We start from the raw sequence: 20,532 nt of genomic DNA on the forward strand, positions 1-20,532 counted from the left end.
TAAACTAAAGTAAATCAATGGCTACATTACAAGTCTAATATAAATAAAATGAAATAGCCTTTTATTTTGAATAGCTTTTGGTTACATGAGTGTTGTGTTTGTTTTGATTGATTATATTATGTTCCGCTGTTCAAAGTGTCTTCTGGCATAGGCCTCCTCCAGCTGCTTCCACTGCACCCTGTCAGCCGCAACTCTGGTCCAGCGTGGCCCCAGGGTTAGGCGGATGTCGTCCTCTCACCTTCTTATTGGACATCCACGTTGTCTGGTACTGTCTCTTGGGTACCAGAGTGTCACCTGCTTGCTCCATTTATCGGTTGTGCAGCGCAACATGTGTCCCGTCCAACACCATTTCAAGTGGTTGATTCTAATGAGAACATCAGCGAGCTTTGTCCTATGTTTTATCTCACTTGAGGTGATCCTGTCCGTTAGTCTTATACCCAAAATACTTCTTTCCATTGCCCTCTGACACTTAGCTATCTTTTCTCTATGTTTTTGTGTCAGGGACCAAGTTTCGCTTCAGTATGTTATACAAGGGAGTATAGACGTATTAAAGGATCTCCTCTTAATGGACATATTTATTTCTTTGCTTTTCATTATTTCCTTTAGTGACCAGTATTTTCTCCACCCACTAGCGATTCTCTTGATTACATTTTTGACATTTGGTCTACAGGAGCAATTATCTGACCCAAATACACATTCTTGTACACACTCGAGCTTATTTCCATCCAGAACTATATCAACCTCTTTTGAGTTAGTCATTAGTTTTGTTTTTGCAGTATTCATTAAAAGGCCTACTTCTTTACTTTTACTGGCTAAAGAACAAGTCTAATATAAGCATGTAGAATAATACATAGCTACTAATATGTATAAGCATATAATACTAACACCATCTTTTCATTTCAGGTACAGAAAATGTCCTGCACGAATTTCCAAATCCCTCAAAACATTTGGATCGATTCAGAAACTGGATTAACGGTATTGGCGGGAACACTTTGAATTTTAGCAATGAATTCATTTATAAGAATCGAAGAGTCTGTCGTATCCATTTTGAAAAGAAATATCATTGCCGCAATAATAGGCTCAGTAACATAGCTGTGCCAACTATTAACATGCCATGTAAGTTTTGTCAATTGTTCATAGAGGCTCCAAAGTCATATTTGAAAAATTAACACAATATTGAAATATTTTTTCTTTTTTTAAGTGTATTATCTTATTACTTACAGGTTTAGGAGATCAGAGGCCTTTAAGACAAACACATAATTTGCCTGTCAGTAATTTTTCTGCCTCAGAAGAAATACTCATTGAGCCTGTGAGTCAATTGTCATCAATGCATTGTGATGTTTTGAGCCAAGGAAAAGAAAATAATGGTAAGATCATCAATAAAGACCTAATATAATTATTATAATAAGCATTTATTTAACTTCCTAGTGTATATCTTGGAACTTTTTAACCAGTTCTCTTTACTTCATTTTATTTTAATTTTAATACATACAAATAAAAGACAAATTAACTTTGTCAATATCAAATTCCACAAGCCCTAATCAGTCCTGGGTTCTGCACCTGATTGGATTTTATTTATGTATGATATGAAAAAATTATACATTATTATTATACCAAAGAATGTGGCTATATCAAGATCTATACCGATTTTCCTTTTTTCCAAACAAACTAAACATATAACAATATAAGACACTAGCGGACGCCCGCGACTTCGTCCGCGTAAAAATCGATGTCAATTTTCAACCTCTATTTCACATACTATTTTGCAGTTTTATAACTTATACCTAATAAATAGTCCACTTATCATTTTACATTTACATTGTACCTAGAAAAATTAAGGACTTTCTGTACAAACTTTCTACCCCTACTTCACCCATTTCTGATTCTGTAGTTTCAGCGTGATGCCCGGTCAAAAAAAGGCAAAACAAAACAGGACAGACAAAAAATAGAAAATAAGCTTCAAATACCCGTATCTTAACTGTATCCTACCCGTACCCTACCCTACCCGTAATCTTCCCTTTCCTACCCCTAACATAGGCATACACTCCCCTACCCTGCCCTACCCCACCCTACCCCTACCCTACCTTTACCCCTACCCTACCCTTACACAACCCCTACCCTACCTGTACTCTACCCTACCCTACCCTATACCTTCCCTACCTTACCCCTACCCTTAGCAAAATCGGTCCAGCCCTATGAGCGTGGTGCGATGACAAAGGAAAATAGAGACTTCTACGCTAAAATTATAATCTTTGGATCTACTGGACCGATTTGAAAGATTGTTTTACCAATACAAAGCTACGTTATTTGCGAGTGTCATAGGCTATGTTTGATTCCCATATTCACACAGGAACGGGAACTACGTAATTGAAAGCGCGGGGCGTCATGTAGCGGAATTTTTGCGTCTTTTATAAATTTTGTATTATCTCCGAAACTATTCAACTAATTAACATACTATAAAGGGGAAATCTTATCTCCATAATATTCTAGTGATTATTAAATAATTCATTTTGATAAGGATTTAAGTTAAGTAGCATAAATAATTTCGCAAACCTAAGTATATAAAATTTATAATTTTTAAAACACAAAAGGTACTATATCTGCTAATATATAGAAGATAGATATATGGTGTCGCGGACTTTTTTGTAGAACTTTTAAAGATACATAAAGCCTCCATACATTAATTTCAATTTTACACAATGGTTAAGGCAGCGCATGCGAATAAGTCTGCTTAAGAGGATTTTCGGTCCGACCTGTATGACAAAAACTGTGTTAACTCGGCGAATATATATCATACTAATATAAAATATTTAAATATAGCATTCTACTGGTGAAAGAATTTTTAAAATCGGACCAGTAGTTCCGAAGATTACCCCATTTAAAAAATGTGACAAACTTACAAACTTTACCTCTTTATAATATTAGTATAGATAACCCGGCACTCGCAAGGTTAATCCATGGATTGCTAAGATATTCATCTCTCTATTAAAAGATGTACCGAGGTTATCTGATATATGGTTTCCACTTTAATAGAGAAAAAAACTTTGACTATTGCTTATTATTATCATTGGCTTTCTATTGTAAAAAGGAATTACTATTTATTAATTCACAATGTATTTATTAATCTTAAACCAGTTTAAGTAATTTGTATCAAACAAAAAATATTTCAGAACCAAGCTCCACACATACTCTGGAACACAAATCAGCCCCAGATGCTCTAGAAATGATGAATACAAACCAACAGAACGGTAAGGTTTACAATATTTAACCATATCACAATAGATGGGTAGTATTAGCTATGTTTTTTTTAGTAACTAACTACATTTATAATTATTTTTTACTGCCTTACTTGTTGGTCTAGTGGTTAGCCTATGTGGCTTGAATAAGGATGTCCTGGGTCAGGCTAAAAAATATTGAGCTGATCTTTCATTCAAGAAGTTCTCACAAAATAATCTCAGTCCAAAGTTAGGAAGTTTGTGGTGTTACACTCTCCTTTGTTTGAGAACCTGTTAAACCATTACCTGTGGTCGCAGTCATTATCATTGCCATAGTGATTGGTATAGAAACAAACATCACTACAAGTCGGCCTGGATGGATGGATGGTAGTAGCATGGTGGGTATAAGCTCCTATCCCTTCTCCTATGAAGATGGAGGCCTACTGAGGCAATTAAAACAATTTTTACTGTAATTTATATTTAAATTCTGAAATAAGAATCTATTATTATGACTAATAGTTAAGACATTAGAGTTACTTATGTGTAGACATCATTTTCTATGATATTATCAATAGTTTTTGATTTTTACATTATAAGTTACCATGTTTAAATGTAAGCAGCTTTGGATACACATTTTAATGTGGTAACTTACATTGAAAAAATCAAAAATTATTGATGATATAGTAGGAGCAAGGATATAAAAGATATTTTTATTCAACAACTGGATCAGAAATCCCAGACTTTGATCTGTCAATTATTTTAGACATGTTAGACCCTTACAACTGCAGGTTGAATCTATGGAATGCTAAGATATTATCTTCTAAAGTGTTTTTCAGATAGCATGGGTACTGAGATAGTTGCCTTATGATGTTCATAATATGTACTACTATCGTTAATTGCGGCAAACTTTCGATAGTGAAACGAACTGTTACCGTACCCATGCTATCTAAAAAACACTATAGTGTCTAGCTTTCTGTAGGTGAAAAAAAATATTAGTTCATCAATTAAATGTTAGAGTTTGTGCAATACTAACTATCATTATTTTAATAGTGTAGCTTATAACATGACTTTTTCTTTAATTTTTATATGCGTTAATTATTCATATTTTATTTTCAGTAAATACTAAGAAGAGAAAAGTCATTTCGAAAGTGAAAAAGCATTGTGTGAAGATGACCAAATCGGAACAAGAGTTGTATAAAAAATTAACATCTGTGCAAAGAAAACTTTCTTTGTGCAAAAACAGACTATCTAACAATGCTAAGCAATTGAAAGTAGCAAAAAAACTTAGTAGCAATCCAGAATTTTTAAAAATAATGGAGAGTGTCCCAGCATCTGCTAAAATTTTGCTCATGCTACAATTTCGTGAGCAGGGAAAGAAGGCGAAGGGAAGACGCTTTAATATACAAGAAAAAATATTGTCACTTACTATTTTAAAACAAAGCCCTAAAGCATACAGATTTATTAGAAAGATTTTCACATTGCCAGCACCCCAAACCCTGAGGAAATTATTGACTAGAGCGAATATAAAACCGGGAATAAATAAGAAGATATTCATGCAATTGAAATCAAAATCGGCAGAAATGAAATCAGCAAACGAAAAATTGTGTCTTTTAATCTTTGACGAAATGTCTCTTAAGACAAATGTGACATATAATGAACGAAAAGATACCATAACTGGCTTTGTGACAAATGGAACTGAGACAAAACCACTTTATGCAAATCACGCCCAAGTGTTCATGATTAGAGGTCTGCATAGAAATTATAAGCAACCTGTGTCATACACATTTTCTGCTGGGGCAACAAAGGGACCAGAACTTGCCAGGCAAATAAGGGAAATTATCGTCAGTTTGCAAGAGGCTGGTTTTAAAGTAGTGGCAACAATATGTGATCAAGGCACAAATAATAGAAATGCAATCAGATCTCTTGTAGGTGAGGCAAGGGCTGAATACTTAAGACAGGGTGAAACCCCAAAAAATAATGTCTTCATTATTAATGAAGAAGAAATTGTGCCACTATATGACCCACCTCACCTATTAAAGGGCATAAGGAATAATTTACTATCAAAAAATTTGGAATATGAGATGAATGGAGTAGTAAAAGTAGCTAAGTGGCATCATCTAGAACTACTGCATAGAGAGAATCCTGGCTACAAAGGTGTGAGGCTTGTACCCAAACTCACTGACAGTCATATTATTCCTCAGAAAATAGGAAAAATGAAAGTGAAATATGCAAGCCAAGTATTCAGCTCTACAGTTGCATCTAATATGGGATACCTTGCTGGTATGTATTGTATTTTTTTTTTACATTTTTTAATTACTTAATTATCTAAAGTAAGTTAATTTGTAATATAATATTGTGTTTTTGCCAGCAGTCCTAAAAGTGAATCTATAACAATGTTTTTAGATTCGCTTTTAGGACTGCTGGCTGCAGAAACATAAGTATTTATTATTGTGAGCCAATAATAATGTTATATCAAAAAGCTTCGATAAATTGTCTTTAAAGTAATTAGAAGAGCAGGACCATTGATACAGATCTGGCACTTACTAGAAAATCTCTGTAAATCATCATAAATGTAAAATTAGTTATGTTTTATAAATAAATATTTATTTAAACTCTAATATGTATATTGATTATAAACGTTTTTTACTTTTAAAAACATAAATCAAATGTGTCTGTCTGTGATTTCAAGTGCTGATAGCTATTTACACAACTAAATTAATCAAGCTTTTTTAAATTATTGTCAGTCTGTCCAGGCTTATTTCTGGAATAGCTGATCCGATTTTAATGGGACTTTCATTAGAAGATAGAGGAGGTTGTGGAGCAACATATAGGCTACTTTATATCCTGAAAAATACATGGTTCTCGCGGGATTAGGACAAAGCAGAATTTGACGCGTTAGAAGTCCCAGGCGTTTACAAGTACTACATATGATACAAAAAACCTATAAAAAATGTTTAACTGTCATTTCCGGGGCTTTTGAGTAACAAATACGCACTGTTTCAAGGATCACTGGATTCAGTATCTGACCCTTAATCCAACAGTCAAGTAAAACTTCTAAAGGTGTTGGTTGTAGCTTTTCGCTGTAAGGCTATCGTATGAACAACTATCAGTTTAGAGTGACATACCCAAAGAGTTAAACTACGAAGACTACTGTCCCCAGGCTGTATCTAATAAAGCATGATAGTTAAACAGTTTTCGTTACCGCAATTACAACAAATACTAGAAACGAAATAAAATTAATATCTAACGGCTCTCCTATACAACGAACGTGATTTTATTTCCGTTTTGTAGGTAATTAATTATACGAAACCATTCTTGCGCGAGTCCAATTCACATTTAGCCCGTTTAATAAAGAATTTTTTAAACAGAATTTTTTTTGGAAGCATTAGTAGTAAAAACAAATTTAAAGTAATATGTAGAAATAAATAACAAAATATTACTATTTAATGTTTCAGACAAGAAAATTCTTCCAGAAGAATGCAAAGAAACTGCTGATGCACTTCTCTTCTTCGACAACCTCTTTGATTCAGTGAATGGGAGTTTCATTAAAAAGAATAGGTTTGCAAAGCCACTTTTGGGTCCTGCAACACCAACTTCAGTTCATCATAAAACATGGATTGAAGGGAAAAAGATTTTAAAATCCATGAAATACATTAATAATAGAACTGGGAAAAAAGAGGTGGTACCTACAATAAATAGTTGGTTGTGGACACTAGATGGCATTGAAGTTTTATTAAAAATGTTAGAATCAGATCACAATATTACCTCAGTGTGGATGCGTCATTTTAATCAAGACCCCATTGAAAACTTTTTTGGTGCCATTCGGGCTCACGGATGCCGCAATACAAACCCAACACCGGAACGATTTGAATCTGCATTTTCAACTTTACATATAAACAGTTTAACAAGTGTCCACACTCCAGGAGGAAACTGCGAGAAAGACTTCGGAGAAGCACTCATAACTCTTTTTGATGAAGAGGGAGACTGCAAAGTCGGTGACGATACAAACTATATCTTAGACGATATTTTGGGCATTGACCTGGAGCCTATAGATGCAAAAAAAAATAATCCGAAAATATTGGCTCCACTTCAATATATCAGTGGCTATTTTATAAAAAAGACTAAACCAATTTTTAAATCTTGTGAAACATGCAAAAAAACATTAGTTGCATCTGAAGAATGTGAATATATTAGATATAGGGAATATGCAAATCGTCATTGGCTTTGTAGTCCAAGTGACCAAATAATAACTATAGTATCGAATATACAAGATATAGCAATGGCTGTATTAAAAACAAACTTGGAAATGAAAAATATAAAACAGTATTTAATAACAGTTACCTACATACTGGTAGACTTGAAAGATATATCATGCTCTGTCCATAAGGACAAAGTTATCAAATATTTAGTCAATGCAGTTTGTCGTTTTTTTATTTATAATTATTGTAAAATAATTAATAAAATTATGTGTGGCAAAAAAGATGTAGATGACATAACTGACAAATACCAAATGATGGCCAAAAATAATTATCAAAAATCTTTGAAAGTAAGAAAAAAATAGTGCTGCCCAGATAGCCTAGCACATATTATGATATTAACTCTGAAAGACATTCTGATTTCAGTATTACATTACCTAAACTGACATTATATTGTAATTTGTATTTTAATTTAAAATTGTCGATATTCTATTGTCATACATATGCAATTTGTATTTTAATTTAAGCAACATGTGTATTTTACCCAGCTGAGAATTTGGTTCTAACTCATATCATTAATCTAAGTTTTAATTGTTGTAAATTACATCTTAGTTAAGGAGAGAGACCACTTTACCTGCCACATTCACCACCCACCACCCGCCATTACAAAATCCACCAAGGTTTTTGTAATGGCGACTATGGCTAATCTTCAAACTTTGATTTATTCTTTACAAACTGCAGATGAATGCACTGTGTGGGCTTATAACGAAACAGCTAGTACATGGCAAAATAATATGTATTTGTATTATATTAATACTTACAATGGGGATGATGACTAGGTTTGAATATATTGATTTTTATGATGCATTCGGGTAAATAGGGTCAATGTTAAATAATTTATACATAAAAAGCAAAGATTGTCTGGATATTTGCAAAATAAATGAGATTAAAAAAATTCAAAATCTATTAAAAATCTTTTATCATAATTAGATTAAAATTTATACAGTTTTAGCTTCCTTACATTAAATGTGACATTTTTTAATACATGAACTATAAACATAAACGCACAAATAACAAAGATATTAGTAATTTTGTTTGAACGCCCATACAACAAATTAACTATCACTAAGTGCCTACGACGTCATTAGTTCGTGCCATTTTGTATGGGGCGTTTTTCAGGGATCCGCGGCAGCGCCGCAAATCTGACCCTTTAAATCCCTGTAACTCCGAAAGTAATGATCGCAGATATCCTGCTACTTTTACAAAATTGCTTTACTATTATTATCATCATCCCTATTAAGAGTATCGTTTGAAAAGCAAAGTTAATTCAGAGTCTGGGTTTACTGAACATCATTTATTTTTTTGTGAAAATTTTAGGAGATATTATCATAATTTTGAAATTATTCCGAAACAAAATAATGAGATCCATGCGGGCGTCTGTCGGCTAGAATTATACCAATTTGGTGGGACACACAGTAACTTCATCTGTAAGCACTCGCTTGCTATATTCTGAATTCACTAGGTATTGCTATTCTCGTAGACTCCCACTTTGCTTATATCAGAAAATCAATTGAACATGGTTTGGTAATATTTTGCGCTTTCCTAAAAACAGTTTGATGTCATTTTTACTTGACTGCCAAGTAAAGATATATTTATCGCGCATATCTTGTGTATTAAAATACCTTGTGTTCTCCAAAAGGCTTGATGGATTTTGAAAGTTAGACATTTAGTTATGTCACACATTTTCTGAATTTTATTTACTGTTTTATTATACTTATTTTATCTCAAATATTTCATGTGATTAGTGACTAATTTGAATAAATTTAATGTTAAAATAAAGATTACATCTAATAAAGTTCTATTATTTTAAAATATGTATTCAGATTATGAATTTAAAATAATCCTGAATGCATATTATTCGTATTTCCCGCAATATCAAAGTATATGGCTATCTAAGTAGGTATACGTATACCTATTAATATGCGCTTTAGTTCCATATAAATCCGTCCGTTAGGCAAATGGCGCTACTGAAAAGTTGCAGCTCTAGCTCGAGAGATAGCTCTCTATGCCCATATATAAAAAGTACTCTGTGGTATCGACGCAACGTTCGTTTGCGTTTCGTTACACGTTAGGTAGGTATTTCAAAAAAAAAATTCAGATGTTTAATTATTCATAACATTTGTTAATTTCTTTGTTAATATTGATTAACAAAAATAGTAATTTTTAAACAAAATAAAATTAAGAGTATTAGTTTGACATACACTTTGAAACACTGAAACTAGTAAATATGACGAGATAGAAGAATTGAGCAGAACGAAACGTAAAACACCTGTAACGTTCCGTTTTATTCTGAACAATGTCTGAAAGTTATTAAAACTTTCCTCTCATATACATTTGATTTTATTTTGCTAACTTATTTGTGAAAAAATAATATCTTTACCTACAAAAACAATTTGCTTGTTTCTAATAATGTTTTAAGTTCACCTTAAAATGAAACGTATTCATGTGTTATCAGTGAGCCACACTTTCCCATATTTGTTGGTAAATATTTACGTTACTAATCAATAAAATTGAATTGTCTGTGTGTTATTTTCTACTAATTAATTTTCACGAAATGCTTATGAAAATGTAAATATATGGTTCTTATTTAACCTAATTGACCCACAAAATAAAAAGTATTTAATTTTTTATCCGTATGTTAGTCTCTTTGTTTCGGCGATCTGTTTAAGGACAGGACTGATTTTGATACTGTTTTTATTGACAGATAACTGAATAATACCAGACTATCGTTCTCTCTTGTCGAACATCGTACATGGTGAATATAAAATGTAATTTAAAATGCAGTCTACCATAATAATATATTATGGACCTACTCGTAGATCTAAAAATAATATTTGTAAACACCTCTGCCTCCGATACCTATGGGTCGGAAGCAAAGGAGAAGATTTGAATCCGGTCCAGGGGATGCACCTAAAACTTTTTAGTTGTGTGCATTTTAAGAAAATAAATATCACGTGTCTCATACGATGAAGGAAAACTACTAACATAATTATATAATACGAGTACATGCGCTGGGAAACACAACTTTTCGTCGGTTGTCAGGTAAAATAGGCTAAATATAAATCTAATAATGGCAACACAGACAGCCAGCGCCATCAGGTGGTGCCAAAGACAAACTTCCCACCGCAGATTCGCAAGAATAGCCGACGCCAGCGACGCTGCCGCGGTCCCGAAACGAAACTCCGACATCGATTTACGGTAGCGGTCTGGACAGACGGACTATATTTCACGTCCAAAAATTATAATTAACGCTTCCCCGCGTAATGTATGTGGTGCTAGTGCAATAAAACGCGAGAGAAACGCTAGTGAGCTATCCTGCGGTGTTATGTTGAATGTGTGCTTAGTGTGAAATTCCGCTATATTATAGTGAAGTGGTTTGTGCGGTGACAAAAAGTCGTCTTATCGCCTCTCGGGAGCCATTAGCCGGTATGTATTACACTCATTCTTATTCCCTGCTTCACAATAAGACAAAATCCTATAAGATTCCCGATCGGCGCCGCCTTTTCGCTCGTACTGAGTAGGGTGTGGTTTGGGTGAATAGAGATCGAAATGGGTCGTTTTTTTTAGCCTCGCTATGCATAATGAGTAAGTCGAACGTATTTCTGGACGATTGGTGCTCGCCGACGCTAAATCGACGCGTTTTCCGCGTTTCCTTCCGACATTTTCATCTTGAAATTGGATGCCGGAGATTTATGTTGAATGAATGCTGTAACACACAATGGAATGGTCGGGTTATGTGTAATTTGCTATTTAGAAGGGTAATAGAGCTGTATTTTGGGCGTGACACAATTCAATTGCTTGTTATCTTCATGTATGGGATGATGTCACCGATTGGGCGAGACCTGCGGATGGACTAATAACCGACCGATTGTAGAAGGACATTGTCAATGTATGGCAGACGTTTGATACGAGGTCTTCCAAAATTGGTCGGGTTTCCGTTATACCTAGTGCATAGAACAGGATCACAATAAAATCTAAAGGCATCAGCACACTTATAAAATGTGACGCGATCTACATATTTCAAGAAATTGTGTTTTATGTAACAAATAAAAAATGGTAGAAATAAAAATTAATTTTTGCAGGGCTTGGATGTCTTCTCTGACCATGTCAGAAAAGAATTACTGCAAAAAGAAATTTATTTCTTTTTGCAGTAATAGGTAATAGGTAAATTGTATAAAATGAGTTTTATTTGTTTGCATTAAATAGGCTCCAAAACTATTGAACTGATTTGAAAAATTCTTTCACTTTTGGGAAGCTATAAGCTATAGGCTATATTTTATCCCTACAATATATAGGAACAACACAGAAAAAACTATGGTATCTGCTAGTGTAAAATATACTCTAAAACAGTTAATTAAATTGAAGCAAACCAGTTTCTTACAGTATTGAATGTTATGATTTAAATACAATTTTCACCTGTGAACCACTTCATAAAAACACACAGAAACAAACTAGTATTATTTAACACTATTGAAAGAAATCTTCAATTTAATCATAATCAGCCTATTTTTAGTGATTCACTTCTTAAATTAGAATTAATTTGTTTGACCTACCACACTTCTCCAGTGTGGAATTATATATATTATTAGTAATAATCACTAACAGATGTTAAAGATAATCACATGAGTTCTGACTCTGAGAGTTATTCTCTGTCATATGAAGGACCACCCCTATAGAAATCCTCAGAATTCTAAGATGTTTGTCTCCATCTAATTGACAGTATAAACTAAACTCCTTTTTGAAATGTTGTTCAAATTGGTTTTGAGTGAAAGAGTTACAAACATACACACAAACTTTGGCCATAGTATACCAACTAACTCCCTGCGGTTTAATAGCCCATGACTTGTGTGGTGCAGTGGATTTACAAGACAAAGGTCCTAGGTTTGCTGTCCGGCTGGGCCAATTGAGGTTTTCCAAATTGGTCCCGGTCTGGCTGGTGGGCAGCTTTGACCATGGCTAGTTACCACCCTACCAGCAAAGACGTACCGCCAAGCAATTTAGCATACTGGTACCGTATTTCTGTGTAGAAACCTAAAGTGGTGTGGATTTTTATCATCATCATGCATCATCACTTACCATCAGTTACCATTGTAATCAAGGGTTAACGTGTAGAGAATAAAAAAAGAAAAAGAAAAGTGTCCTTTGTTAGTAAAAGAATTTTCACACACAAACTTTACCTCTATATTAGTATTGTATTGGTATCTGCTTCACTTGTTACGAGTGTGTTTCTGTGTTAATTGTTTAGGTGTAGATTGCACATAAAAACTGATTTGGTCAATAAAAGTGACTGAGGCCACACATAAAACTGCCTGAATGGAGTAATGCAGCTAGATTGTGCCTACACACACTGCAGCGCTCGTTTGGTGTTTTGTGTGTGATTCATTTGTTTTTGTGCGTGTGAAAATTACATTGTTTCAGTGATTTTGTAATTTTGGTTTTATTAAAGTTGTAACTTGATGAAAACCTGTTTTGATTATATTTGCAGACTCAGTTGAGTAATTTGTATTTGTATTTTAGTGTAAAATTTGGTAGGTACACCTACCAAATGTATTTTGAAAAATTAAGGACTTTCCATACAAACTTTCGAGCCCTATACTTGACTGTGCACCATCCAGGTACCGGGTCCATTGTGTTGGAGAGTATCTTATAACCTTCTTCATAATATGGTCTTAAATACTGCCAAGTTTGAATTCATTCAGTAGTTTCAGCATGATGCCCAGTCAACAAAAAACACACAGACAGACAAAAAGTACAGAAAAAATTTTTTTTGGCGTATTGCTCCAGCATGGCCTGACTGACTCGAGCTCAGCAGTGAGCCAAATTTGGGTTCATAATGAAGTAAGACCATAGAGAGCTATTTAACATAATATCTGCTTATTCCACTACTAAAGGGTAGAAGTTCAACAAAGGTCAACTTTACAATGTTCTTTTTATGCTACTCCTACTATATGTATGTAATGCAAGCTATCAATAAATGCACTGTGTGTAATGTGATATCTGGTGATGTCTGCAGAGTGAACAGTAATTGTACACCTCGGAGCCAATTGTTTATGTATGAGTCTTGATTATTTATCAAAGTTTACATAGTCAATAGTCATTACAAGACCTGTAAATATGTATTGAGAATACTTATCAGCAGTTTTGTATTACAACTTGGTCATTAACTAATTGAGGTTAAGTAGTTATAAGAAGGCTCAGATTTTTTTTTATTCTTTACAAGTTAACCCTTGACTACAACCTCACTTGATGTGAGTGATGATGCAATCCAAGATGTAAGCGGGCTGACTTGTTAGGTTAGGATATCATAGGATGAAAATCCACACTCCTTTCAGTTTTGACACGACATCCTACCGGAACACTAAATTGTTTGGCTGTACATCTTTGCCTGTAGGGTGGTTACTGCCAGCCAGACCTGGATCAATTAAGAAAACCTTAATAGCCTCAGCTGGGATTGAACCCAGGGCCTCTTGTAAATCATCAAGGCTGTCAAACTCATTAGGCGAAGAAACTTAGAATATTGTGAGATTGAATCAGATATTAGAAGATTGTTGAAAAACCATAGCCAATGAATCATGAAGCAGAGGAGTTGTAGGTAATTACTAATTAGTAATATTTTATCTTTTGCTCGAAAGTATTGTTTCACTTACTGCATGAGATTAGATAATGTAGTAAATTATGAAATGGCACATAACTTGTCTCTATTTCAAATGTAGCTTTGTTCTATTTATAGATTACACTCTAATTTTAAAGCTCATGAGTCTCAGTAGCTCAATGGTAAAGAGGATGGACTCATCATGAGAGGTTGTGGTTTGGTAGTTGGAATATTCCCACGGGAACTAGCGAAAATTATGTGGTAAAACCATGTGGTGTCAGCTATACAATAAAGAAGGTCTGGGCGTGACAGACTATCGTTGTATTGGGTATATATTGAATGGTTCGCATAGTGAGACAGCACAAATAGCTGTTATCAGTGCAGTGATAACAGCCGCATGTTTGCGCTGTGACAGCGCCGCTGGCAAGCATTCTACAATTTGTAGAAAGACATGATAGTTTTTCACCCTACTGCTACTACTGCAAGTTAGCCCGCTTCTATCTTCTTCTTCTTCTTCTTGATGTCGCGGCTCTGCAGGTCTCTTGAGGTCCTGTATCACGTTGACCCCTCCAATACTGGTTGCTGCCAGGTACAGCAGCAGTTTCTTGGCTGGGATGTGTTTCACCTCCTCTGGATCCATCGCTTCTATCTTAGATTGCATCATCACTTACCATCAGGTGAGATTGTAATCAAGGGCTAACTTTTATAGAATTAAAAAAAACAATCAAATTCTTTTGATATTTTTGTCTGCCTGTCTGTTTGGGCTAAGTTATTGAAAAGCTGAACCAATTTAAACGGAACTTTCACTGGTAGATAGAGGAGGGTATCAAGCAACGTAGAGGCTATGTTCCGGAATAGCCATGGTTTCCGTGTGATTGGTGAAAAACTTATCTTCTTCTCTTAAAGTGCCTTTCCATTACTGAAGGTCAGCAGTCAGCTTTCTAAACTTTTACTTGTCCATGGGTAAGCAGAAAAGTTCTTTGACTGTCTTTATGCCAGTCCACTCCCTTATGTTTCATAGCTAGAACTTCTTCCTTCTTAATACTCCTCTTTGGCCTGCAATCTTGTCCATCATAATGGTTTGAAGCAAACGGTATTTATCGTGTCGCTAAATATGCACTAGGTTATATTGTTATAATATTTTATAACACATCGTAAAGTATCTCATAATTCACCAATTTCAATGTTGTAATGAAATCTATTTTCAGTATGTGCCGTAATGTAAAGTAAAACGCACATTTGTTGTAATGTAATATAACATTCGGCTAAAAGCGTGTTCAACATTTTATGTATAAAATTAACTTTGTAAGATAAAATATAATAAAAAAACATTTAACTTCTTTCCTTTTATCTGTATTATTTTACTTTATTATTAAAATACTGCCTGTTTTTGGTTTTGGTGCATTTGCTTAAAAAAACGCACGCACTTCGCTATCGGTGCAAAAATGACAAGCGTGTCTAAATGTCATCATGTGGAAAACAGGCAAATATGCAAATTCATTTCCAGAAAGTGTGTTCCTCGCAAATATAACTATACTAATATTATAAAGATGAAGAGTTTGTTTGTTTGAACGCGCTAATCTCAAGAACTACTGGTCCGATTTGAAAAATTCTTTCAGTGTTAAATAGCCCATTTATCGAGGAAGGCTTTATATTATCCCCGTATTCCTACGGGAAAGGGAAGCACGCGGGTAAAACCGCGCGGCGTCAGCTAGTGTGTTATAAAACGTCGTATGACATACGTGCGCTTTGATAATTACAGCCTCTGCTTCCTTAATATAGCTCTCGCCTACGGCTCGAGCTTATAATATCGCCTCGGCTGTAATTTTCAACTGACCGCACTTATATCATAATGGTCTATTATTAGTCAGGATTGACATGTTTGTAAAATGATCGAGTCATGGTCGCTTGAACCTATTTATCTATCGCAGAGTGCATTACCAGACGTTCGAGGACGTTTCCAAGGTTCGGTTCCCAGACGTATTGTAATTGCATTAGTGTGATGTGTTCGTAATAACTTTGATATTTAATAAATATACAATGTATTATATATACTAATCTATTATAGTTCAGGATACGGGAAACATTTTTACAATTGATATTATAAATCAAATTTTACGTGAATAGTTTCGTCTTGTAGAGATTTTTTGGTGGGAGGCTTCGGCCGTGGCTGGTTACCACCCTACCGGCAAAGACGTACCGCCAAGCGATTTAGCGTTCCGGTACGATGTCGTGTAGAAACCGAAAGAGGAGTGGATTTTCATTCTCCTCCTAACAAGTTAGCCCGCTTCAATCTTAGATTGCTTTTTTTTTTTTTTTTTTTCTGTCTGAGTAGGTGCCGATAGCTCCCTGCGGAACCACTACGGCGTCACCGGGGGGGTTGGGCGAGCGCAGAAGCATCGCCTGATGTGACCCGAAGGCTGAAAGAAAGATAGAGGACGGAACGGCTCTCTAAGGGCGTCTCCTATGAGACTCGGACCTCGGCTTAGAGGGCCATTCTGGAGGAGGTAACCGTGACCTGAGTGAATCAGTCCGGACGCCCCCAAGGTCGTGAGTTAGAAAACCCACGTCCGGGTGACGTTAGATATCGGGGACCTCGTCTTCGCCGGCGAAGACGCTGTGCAGCTTGTGATTGTGTTGCCTGGGAAGCATTGTCGGTTGTTATGTCATCGTCTGGATCGTAAAGGACGTTCTTGGGACGCCTCTGCTTGCAGTTAGCGTTTAGGTTGGGAGTGTAATTGCAGGCCTCAACCACTAGTTGGTTGGGATGGAAGGCAGCTCTGTCAAAATAGTTTTGAGAGAGCTGTTTCATGTACTTAGCTATTGTCGGTAATTCTAGATCTCTATGGAGGTCATTATTGCGTAAGAACCACGGCGCGCCCGTGATTTGACGCAGAAAACGATTTTGTAGGGTTTGAAGCGGCCTAAGGGTCGCTTTGGGACGGTGGGCAAACACTACACTAGCGTAGGTTAAGATCGGACGGATCGTAGTTTTATAAAGCGTTAGCTTTGAGCGGAGGGACAATTTACTTTTCTTATTTATCATAGCGTAAAGACGGTGCATTACGTATGCGGCCTTTTTTCTCGCTTTGTTAACGTGCATGGAGAAGCTCATGCGGTTATCGAAGGTGACGCCTAGGTACTTGGCAGTACGTTGCCAGGGGATGGGTGCTCCGTAAAGGGAGACTTCTTTGAGTCCGGACTTGAGACGGGAGACTGCTTTGCCAGTGAAAAGCACGGCTGCGCTTTTCTCTGGGTTGACTTCTATACGCCAAAGGCGGAACCATTTACCTATAATGTTTACCGCCTTCTGGAGGCGGGCTCTAATGTGGACCCGGTTTACTGCCGTCGCGTACAGTGCGGTGTCGTCCGCAAACTGGGCGACGTGTACGCCCGGGTGGTCGGTGGGAATGTCGCTTGTGAAGAGCGAGTATAAAAGCGGGGAGAGCACGGAGCCCTGAGGGACTCCTGCGCGAATCTGTCTGGGTGAAGAGAGAGTGCCGTCTATACGGTACCTGAAGGTGCGGTTGGACAGAAAGCTGTGTAGCAAGCGTACCATTTTGTTTGGTACGCCGAAACGGTTTAGTTTGAATATCAAGCCTTCGTGCCAGACACGGTCAAACGCTTTAGCTACGTCAAAGAAGAGCGCCCCGGTGGCGATGGGGTTATGAAATGTATTAAAACCGGTTAGAATGTGCTCCGTGAGGCGGTGCACTTGATGAACACATGAGTGTTTACATCGAAATCCAAACTGTTGTTTGATGAGAAGTTGCTTTTCATCGCAAATGGCTTTGAGACGATTCAAAATGATTATCTCATACACCTTGCCAATGGTGTTGAGAAGACTAATTGGGCGGTAGCTAGTCGGGAGGTCGCGGGGTTTACCAGGCTTGTGGATGCCAATGACCGTAGCTTCTTTCCATGTGTCTGGGAAGGCGCAGTGAGCTAGGAGAACATTGAAGATGTTCACCAGGAGGTTGATTATCTGGACCGGGAGAAGTTTTAAAGCTTTGTTGCTAATCGTATCAGGCCCCGGAGCCTTCTTTTTGCGCAAGCCCTTGATAACCGCAGAGACTTCCTCGCATGACGTAGAGGTAATTTCGACTCCGTCCGGGGGGCGAGATAAGATAGAAGTGAGTTCGGACTTCACTTTTTTCGCGTGTGATTTTACAAATGCCGTAGTGCTTGGAGTGCACTGGGCTTCCAGACTGTCGGCTAGGCATTCGGCCTTATCGATGTCCTCGATCGCGTTTGGGAGGCCAGGGCGTTTGAGAGGTGGGGTGGCTGCGAGACGGTCGGCTTTGAGATATCTTGCCACGTCGTAGAAGGCTACGTGCGATGGCTCGAGCTCTCTCAGTCGGTCGTCCCATTGTCTGTCATAACGCCAGCGCAAGCGACGCTTGCACCATCTTCCGAGAGTCCAAAGTAGACTCGCGTTTTGTCGGGTCGGTTCAGATTCGTAGCGTCTTTGCTGGGCGTTTCTATCCGTTAGTAGGGCCCGTAGGTCCGACGACAGGGGGGCCTTGCTGAAGGCAGGGACCTCCTTGGTGCAATCTTTTATTGCTTCGCGAATGTGACCGTTTAGGTTTGAAGAAGCTGCGAGCGCTTCGCTTAACGTTTCTATCTCGTCAGGGATTTGATCTAGGTGCTGTGAAGCCAAGAACTTGAGACGCTCAGAGAGTCTCCCGTAATTAATTATAGTTTTGGTCGGGGGGGTCGTGGAGGGCGGGGAGCCAAGTTGGAGTATAACTGGTCTGTGGTCCGAGTCCGAGGCCAGATCCGAGAACACCTCCAGAGGACTCACTTCAAGAGTGATGTTCTTTACGAGTGCCAGATCCAGTACGCTCGGAGTTTGGTTTCGTGTGTCCGTCAGTCTCGGGTAACGTGTTGGTTTGTCGGGGGTTAGCAAAATGAAATTAGCATCATCGCGGTCAGTCAGTCTTCTTAGAGTGTTGCCGCTAGTATTATTATAAGCGTTAAACCAACTTGTATGTTTAGCGTTAAAGTCACCGGCCAAAATGACGGAGTCACTTAAGGAGAGGAGTGTCTGAATTTCACTCTCTAAGAGACGTTTACCGCAGGGTTGGTAAACTGAAACCAGTGTGATCGGCGGATGGCCGGTCATACTGACCTGACATACTGAGACTTCCATGTTAGTAAGCTCGGGAGGATCGAGAGGAGTGCAGTGAAGAGCCCTTCTGTGATATATAGCTGTACCTCCCTTCCTTTGGGTGGTCCGGTCATTTCTAATCATTAGGTAATTCCCTATTTTGGGATCGCGAAGGCTAGGTTTCAAGAAGGTCTCTTGCACCAAAAAGATGTCCGGTTTGTGGTCGCTTATCCATTCTCGGACCTCGAGTAATTTATCGTTGAGCCCGTCTGCATTGAAGAAGCCGACAGTCAGGGAATGTGGTTTTAATCTACCGTTGTGAGCCATTTAGAAAATTCTTATAGTTTTCGATCGCGCGGAGCATGATACTGTGCTCGCCTATTGCCCTTAGGGGGTCTACTTTATATTTCTCAATGAAGAGATCGTATTCTTCCATACGGAATACATCCGAGAAGGAATAAGACGCGTATGAAGCTTTGGACGAGGCTTGAGAGGCCGAGAGAGGGGCCTGGGTCGCAGGAGCGGCCTTCGGGGGCTGTTTTGCGACCGGAGAAGCCGGTGCCGCACTAGGAGCGTTAGGCGCTCCGTACAATGGTTTGTTCCAAGCGTTGGTGGTAGGCACCGGCGCTGGAACAAACCTGTGAGCGGGCTTTTTGGGTGCCGCCGGTTTACGGCCCGCTGCCCTGCCCCTTCGCTTGCCTGGCTGTGGGGCCTTCCGGCATCCGCGATAGTTCGCGGGATGGCCGGCTTCGCCGCACAGCACGCAGCTTGGGGGCACTTCAGCGATCCGTTCCTTGCGGGGACAATCTATCGTGCCGTGATCTCCCAGGCACTTAACGCACCTGGGACGGGCAAAACAATTCCTTTGGGAGTGTCCATAGGTCTGGCATCTATGACATTGACCTATGCGGCCACGGTTGTTGGGCTTCTCAAAGGAGAGGCCAGAGAGGTGGCATATTGCCTTCAAGTTGTATATCCTCTTGCCCTCAGGAGAGAGCTCGAGGATCACTAGACAGAGGTCTAGCGGCTCTTTTGAGCGGGATCGGTACATTCGGTGTACCTCCTGGACGGGGAGATCCTGTTTAAGCAGGTCGGCTTTGATGAGCTCAGTATCAAGCTCCTTCGGGAGACCGCGGACTACTACGCGGAGGACTCGCTCATCACTCAGAGCGTAAGTGTGATAGCCTATTGAGTTTGACCTCAATAAAGCTGTCAGACGCCTATGGTCACCGGATGACTCGCATTCCGCACGAATACCTAAGGTGGTAAGCTGGGCGTTTGGAATAGGGATATTGTTTTTTATTAGCATGGGGACAATTTTGTTTGCCCATGCGTCCTTGTCCCTAATAAACATTGGGG

At 38.0% G+C, this 20,532-nt stretch overlaps 3 protein-coding genes across 11 annotated transcripts in view; all 3 read left to right on the plus strand.

The window, feature by feature from the left end:
* Window positions 1-5: 5 nt before the first annotated feature.
* On the plus strand, window positions 6-5,148 carry LOC128199640 (uncharacterized). The gene is made up of 5 exons (XM_052889885.1): window positions 6-1,116; window positions 1,224-1,367; window positions 3,171-3,248; window positions 4,332-5,037; window positions 5,145-5,148. Exons 1-5 carry the CDS (start codon window positions 1,110-1,112, stop codon window positions 5,146-5,148), a joined length of 939 nt encoding a protein of 312 aa, XP_052745845.1. The 5' UTR covers window positions 6-1,109.
* Window positions 5,149-5,210: 62 nt separating this feature from the next.
* LOC128199641 (uncharacterized) lies at window positions 5,211-10,183 on the plus strand. The gene is made up of 4 exons (XM_052889886.1): window positions 5,211-5,495; window positions 6,671-6,913; window positions 7,139-7,210; window positions 10,176-10,183. Exons 1-4 carry the CDS (start codon window positions 5,297-5,299, stop codon window positions 10,181-10,183), a joined length of 522 nt encoding a protein of 173 aa, XP_052745846.1. The 5' UTR covers window positions 5,211-5,296.
* A 402-nt stretch (window positions 10,184-10,585) lies between these two features.
* Window positions 10,586-20,532, plus strand: part of LOC112053720 (protein hu-li tai shao) — a 100,018-nt gene continuing 90,071 nt past the window's right edge. For 5 of the 9 annotated variants that reach the window (XM_052889685.1, XM_052889687.1, XM_052889688.1 and 2 more), the window contains exon 1: window positions 10,586-10,897. The gene's annotated coding sequence lies outside the window, so the exon portion shown is untranslated. The remainder of the gene's footprint in view (window positions 10,898-20,532) is intronic. The other 4 variants (XM_052889684.1, XM_052889690.1, XM_052889686.1 and 1 more) reach the window with 1 other exon arrangement.

Source organism: Bicyclus anynana, chromosome 26 (genome assembly GCF_947172395.1).
Source record: "Bicyclus anynana chromosome 26, ilBicAnyn1.1, whole genome shotgun sequence".
Lineage (NCBI taxonomy): Eukaryota > Metazoa > Arthropoda > Insecta > Lepidoptera > Nymphalidae > Bicyclus > Bicyclus anynana.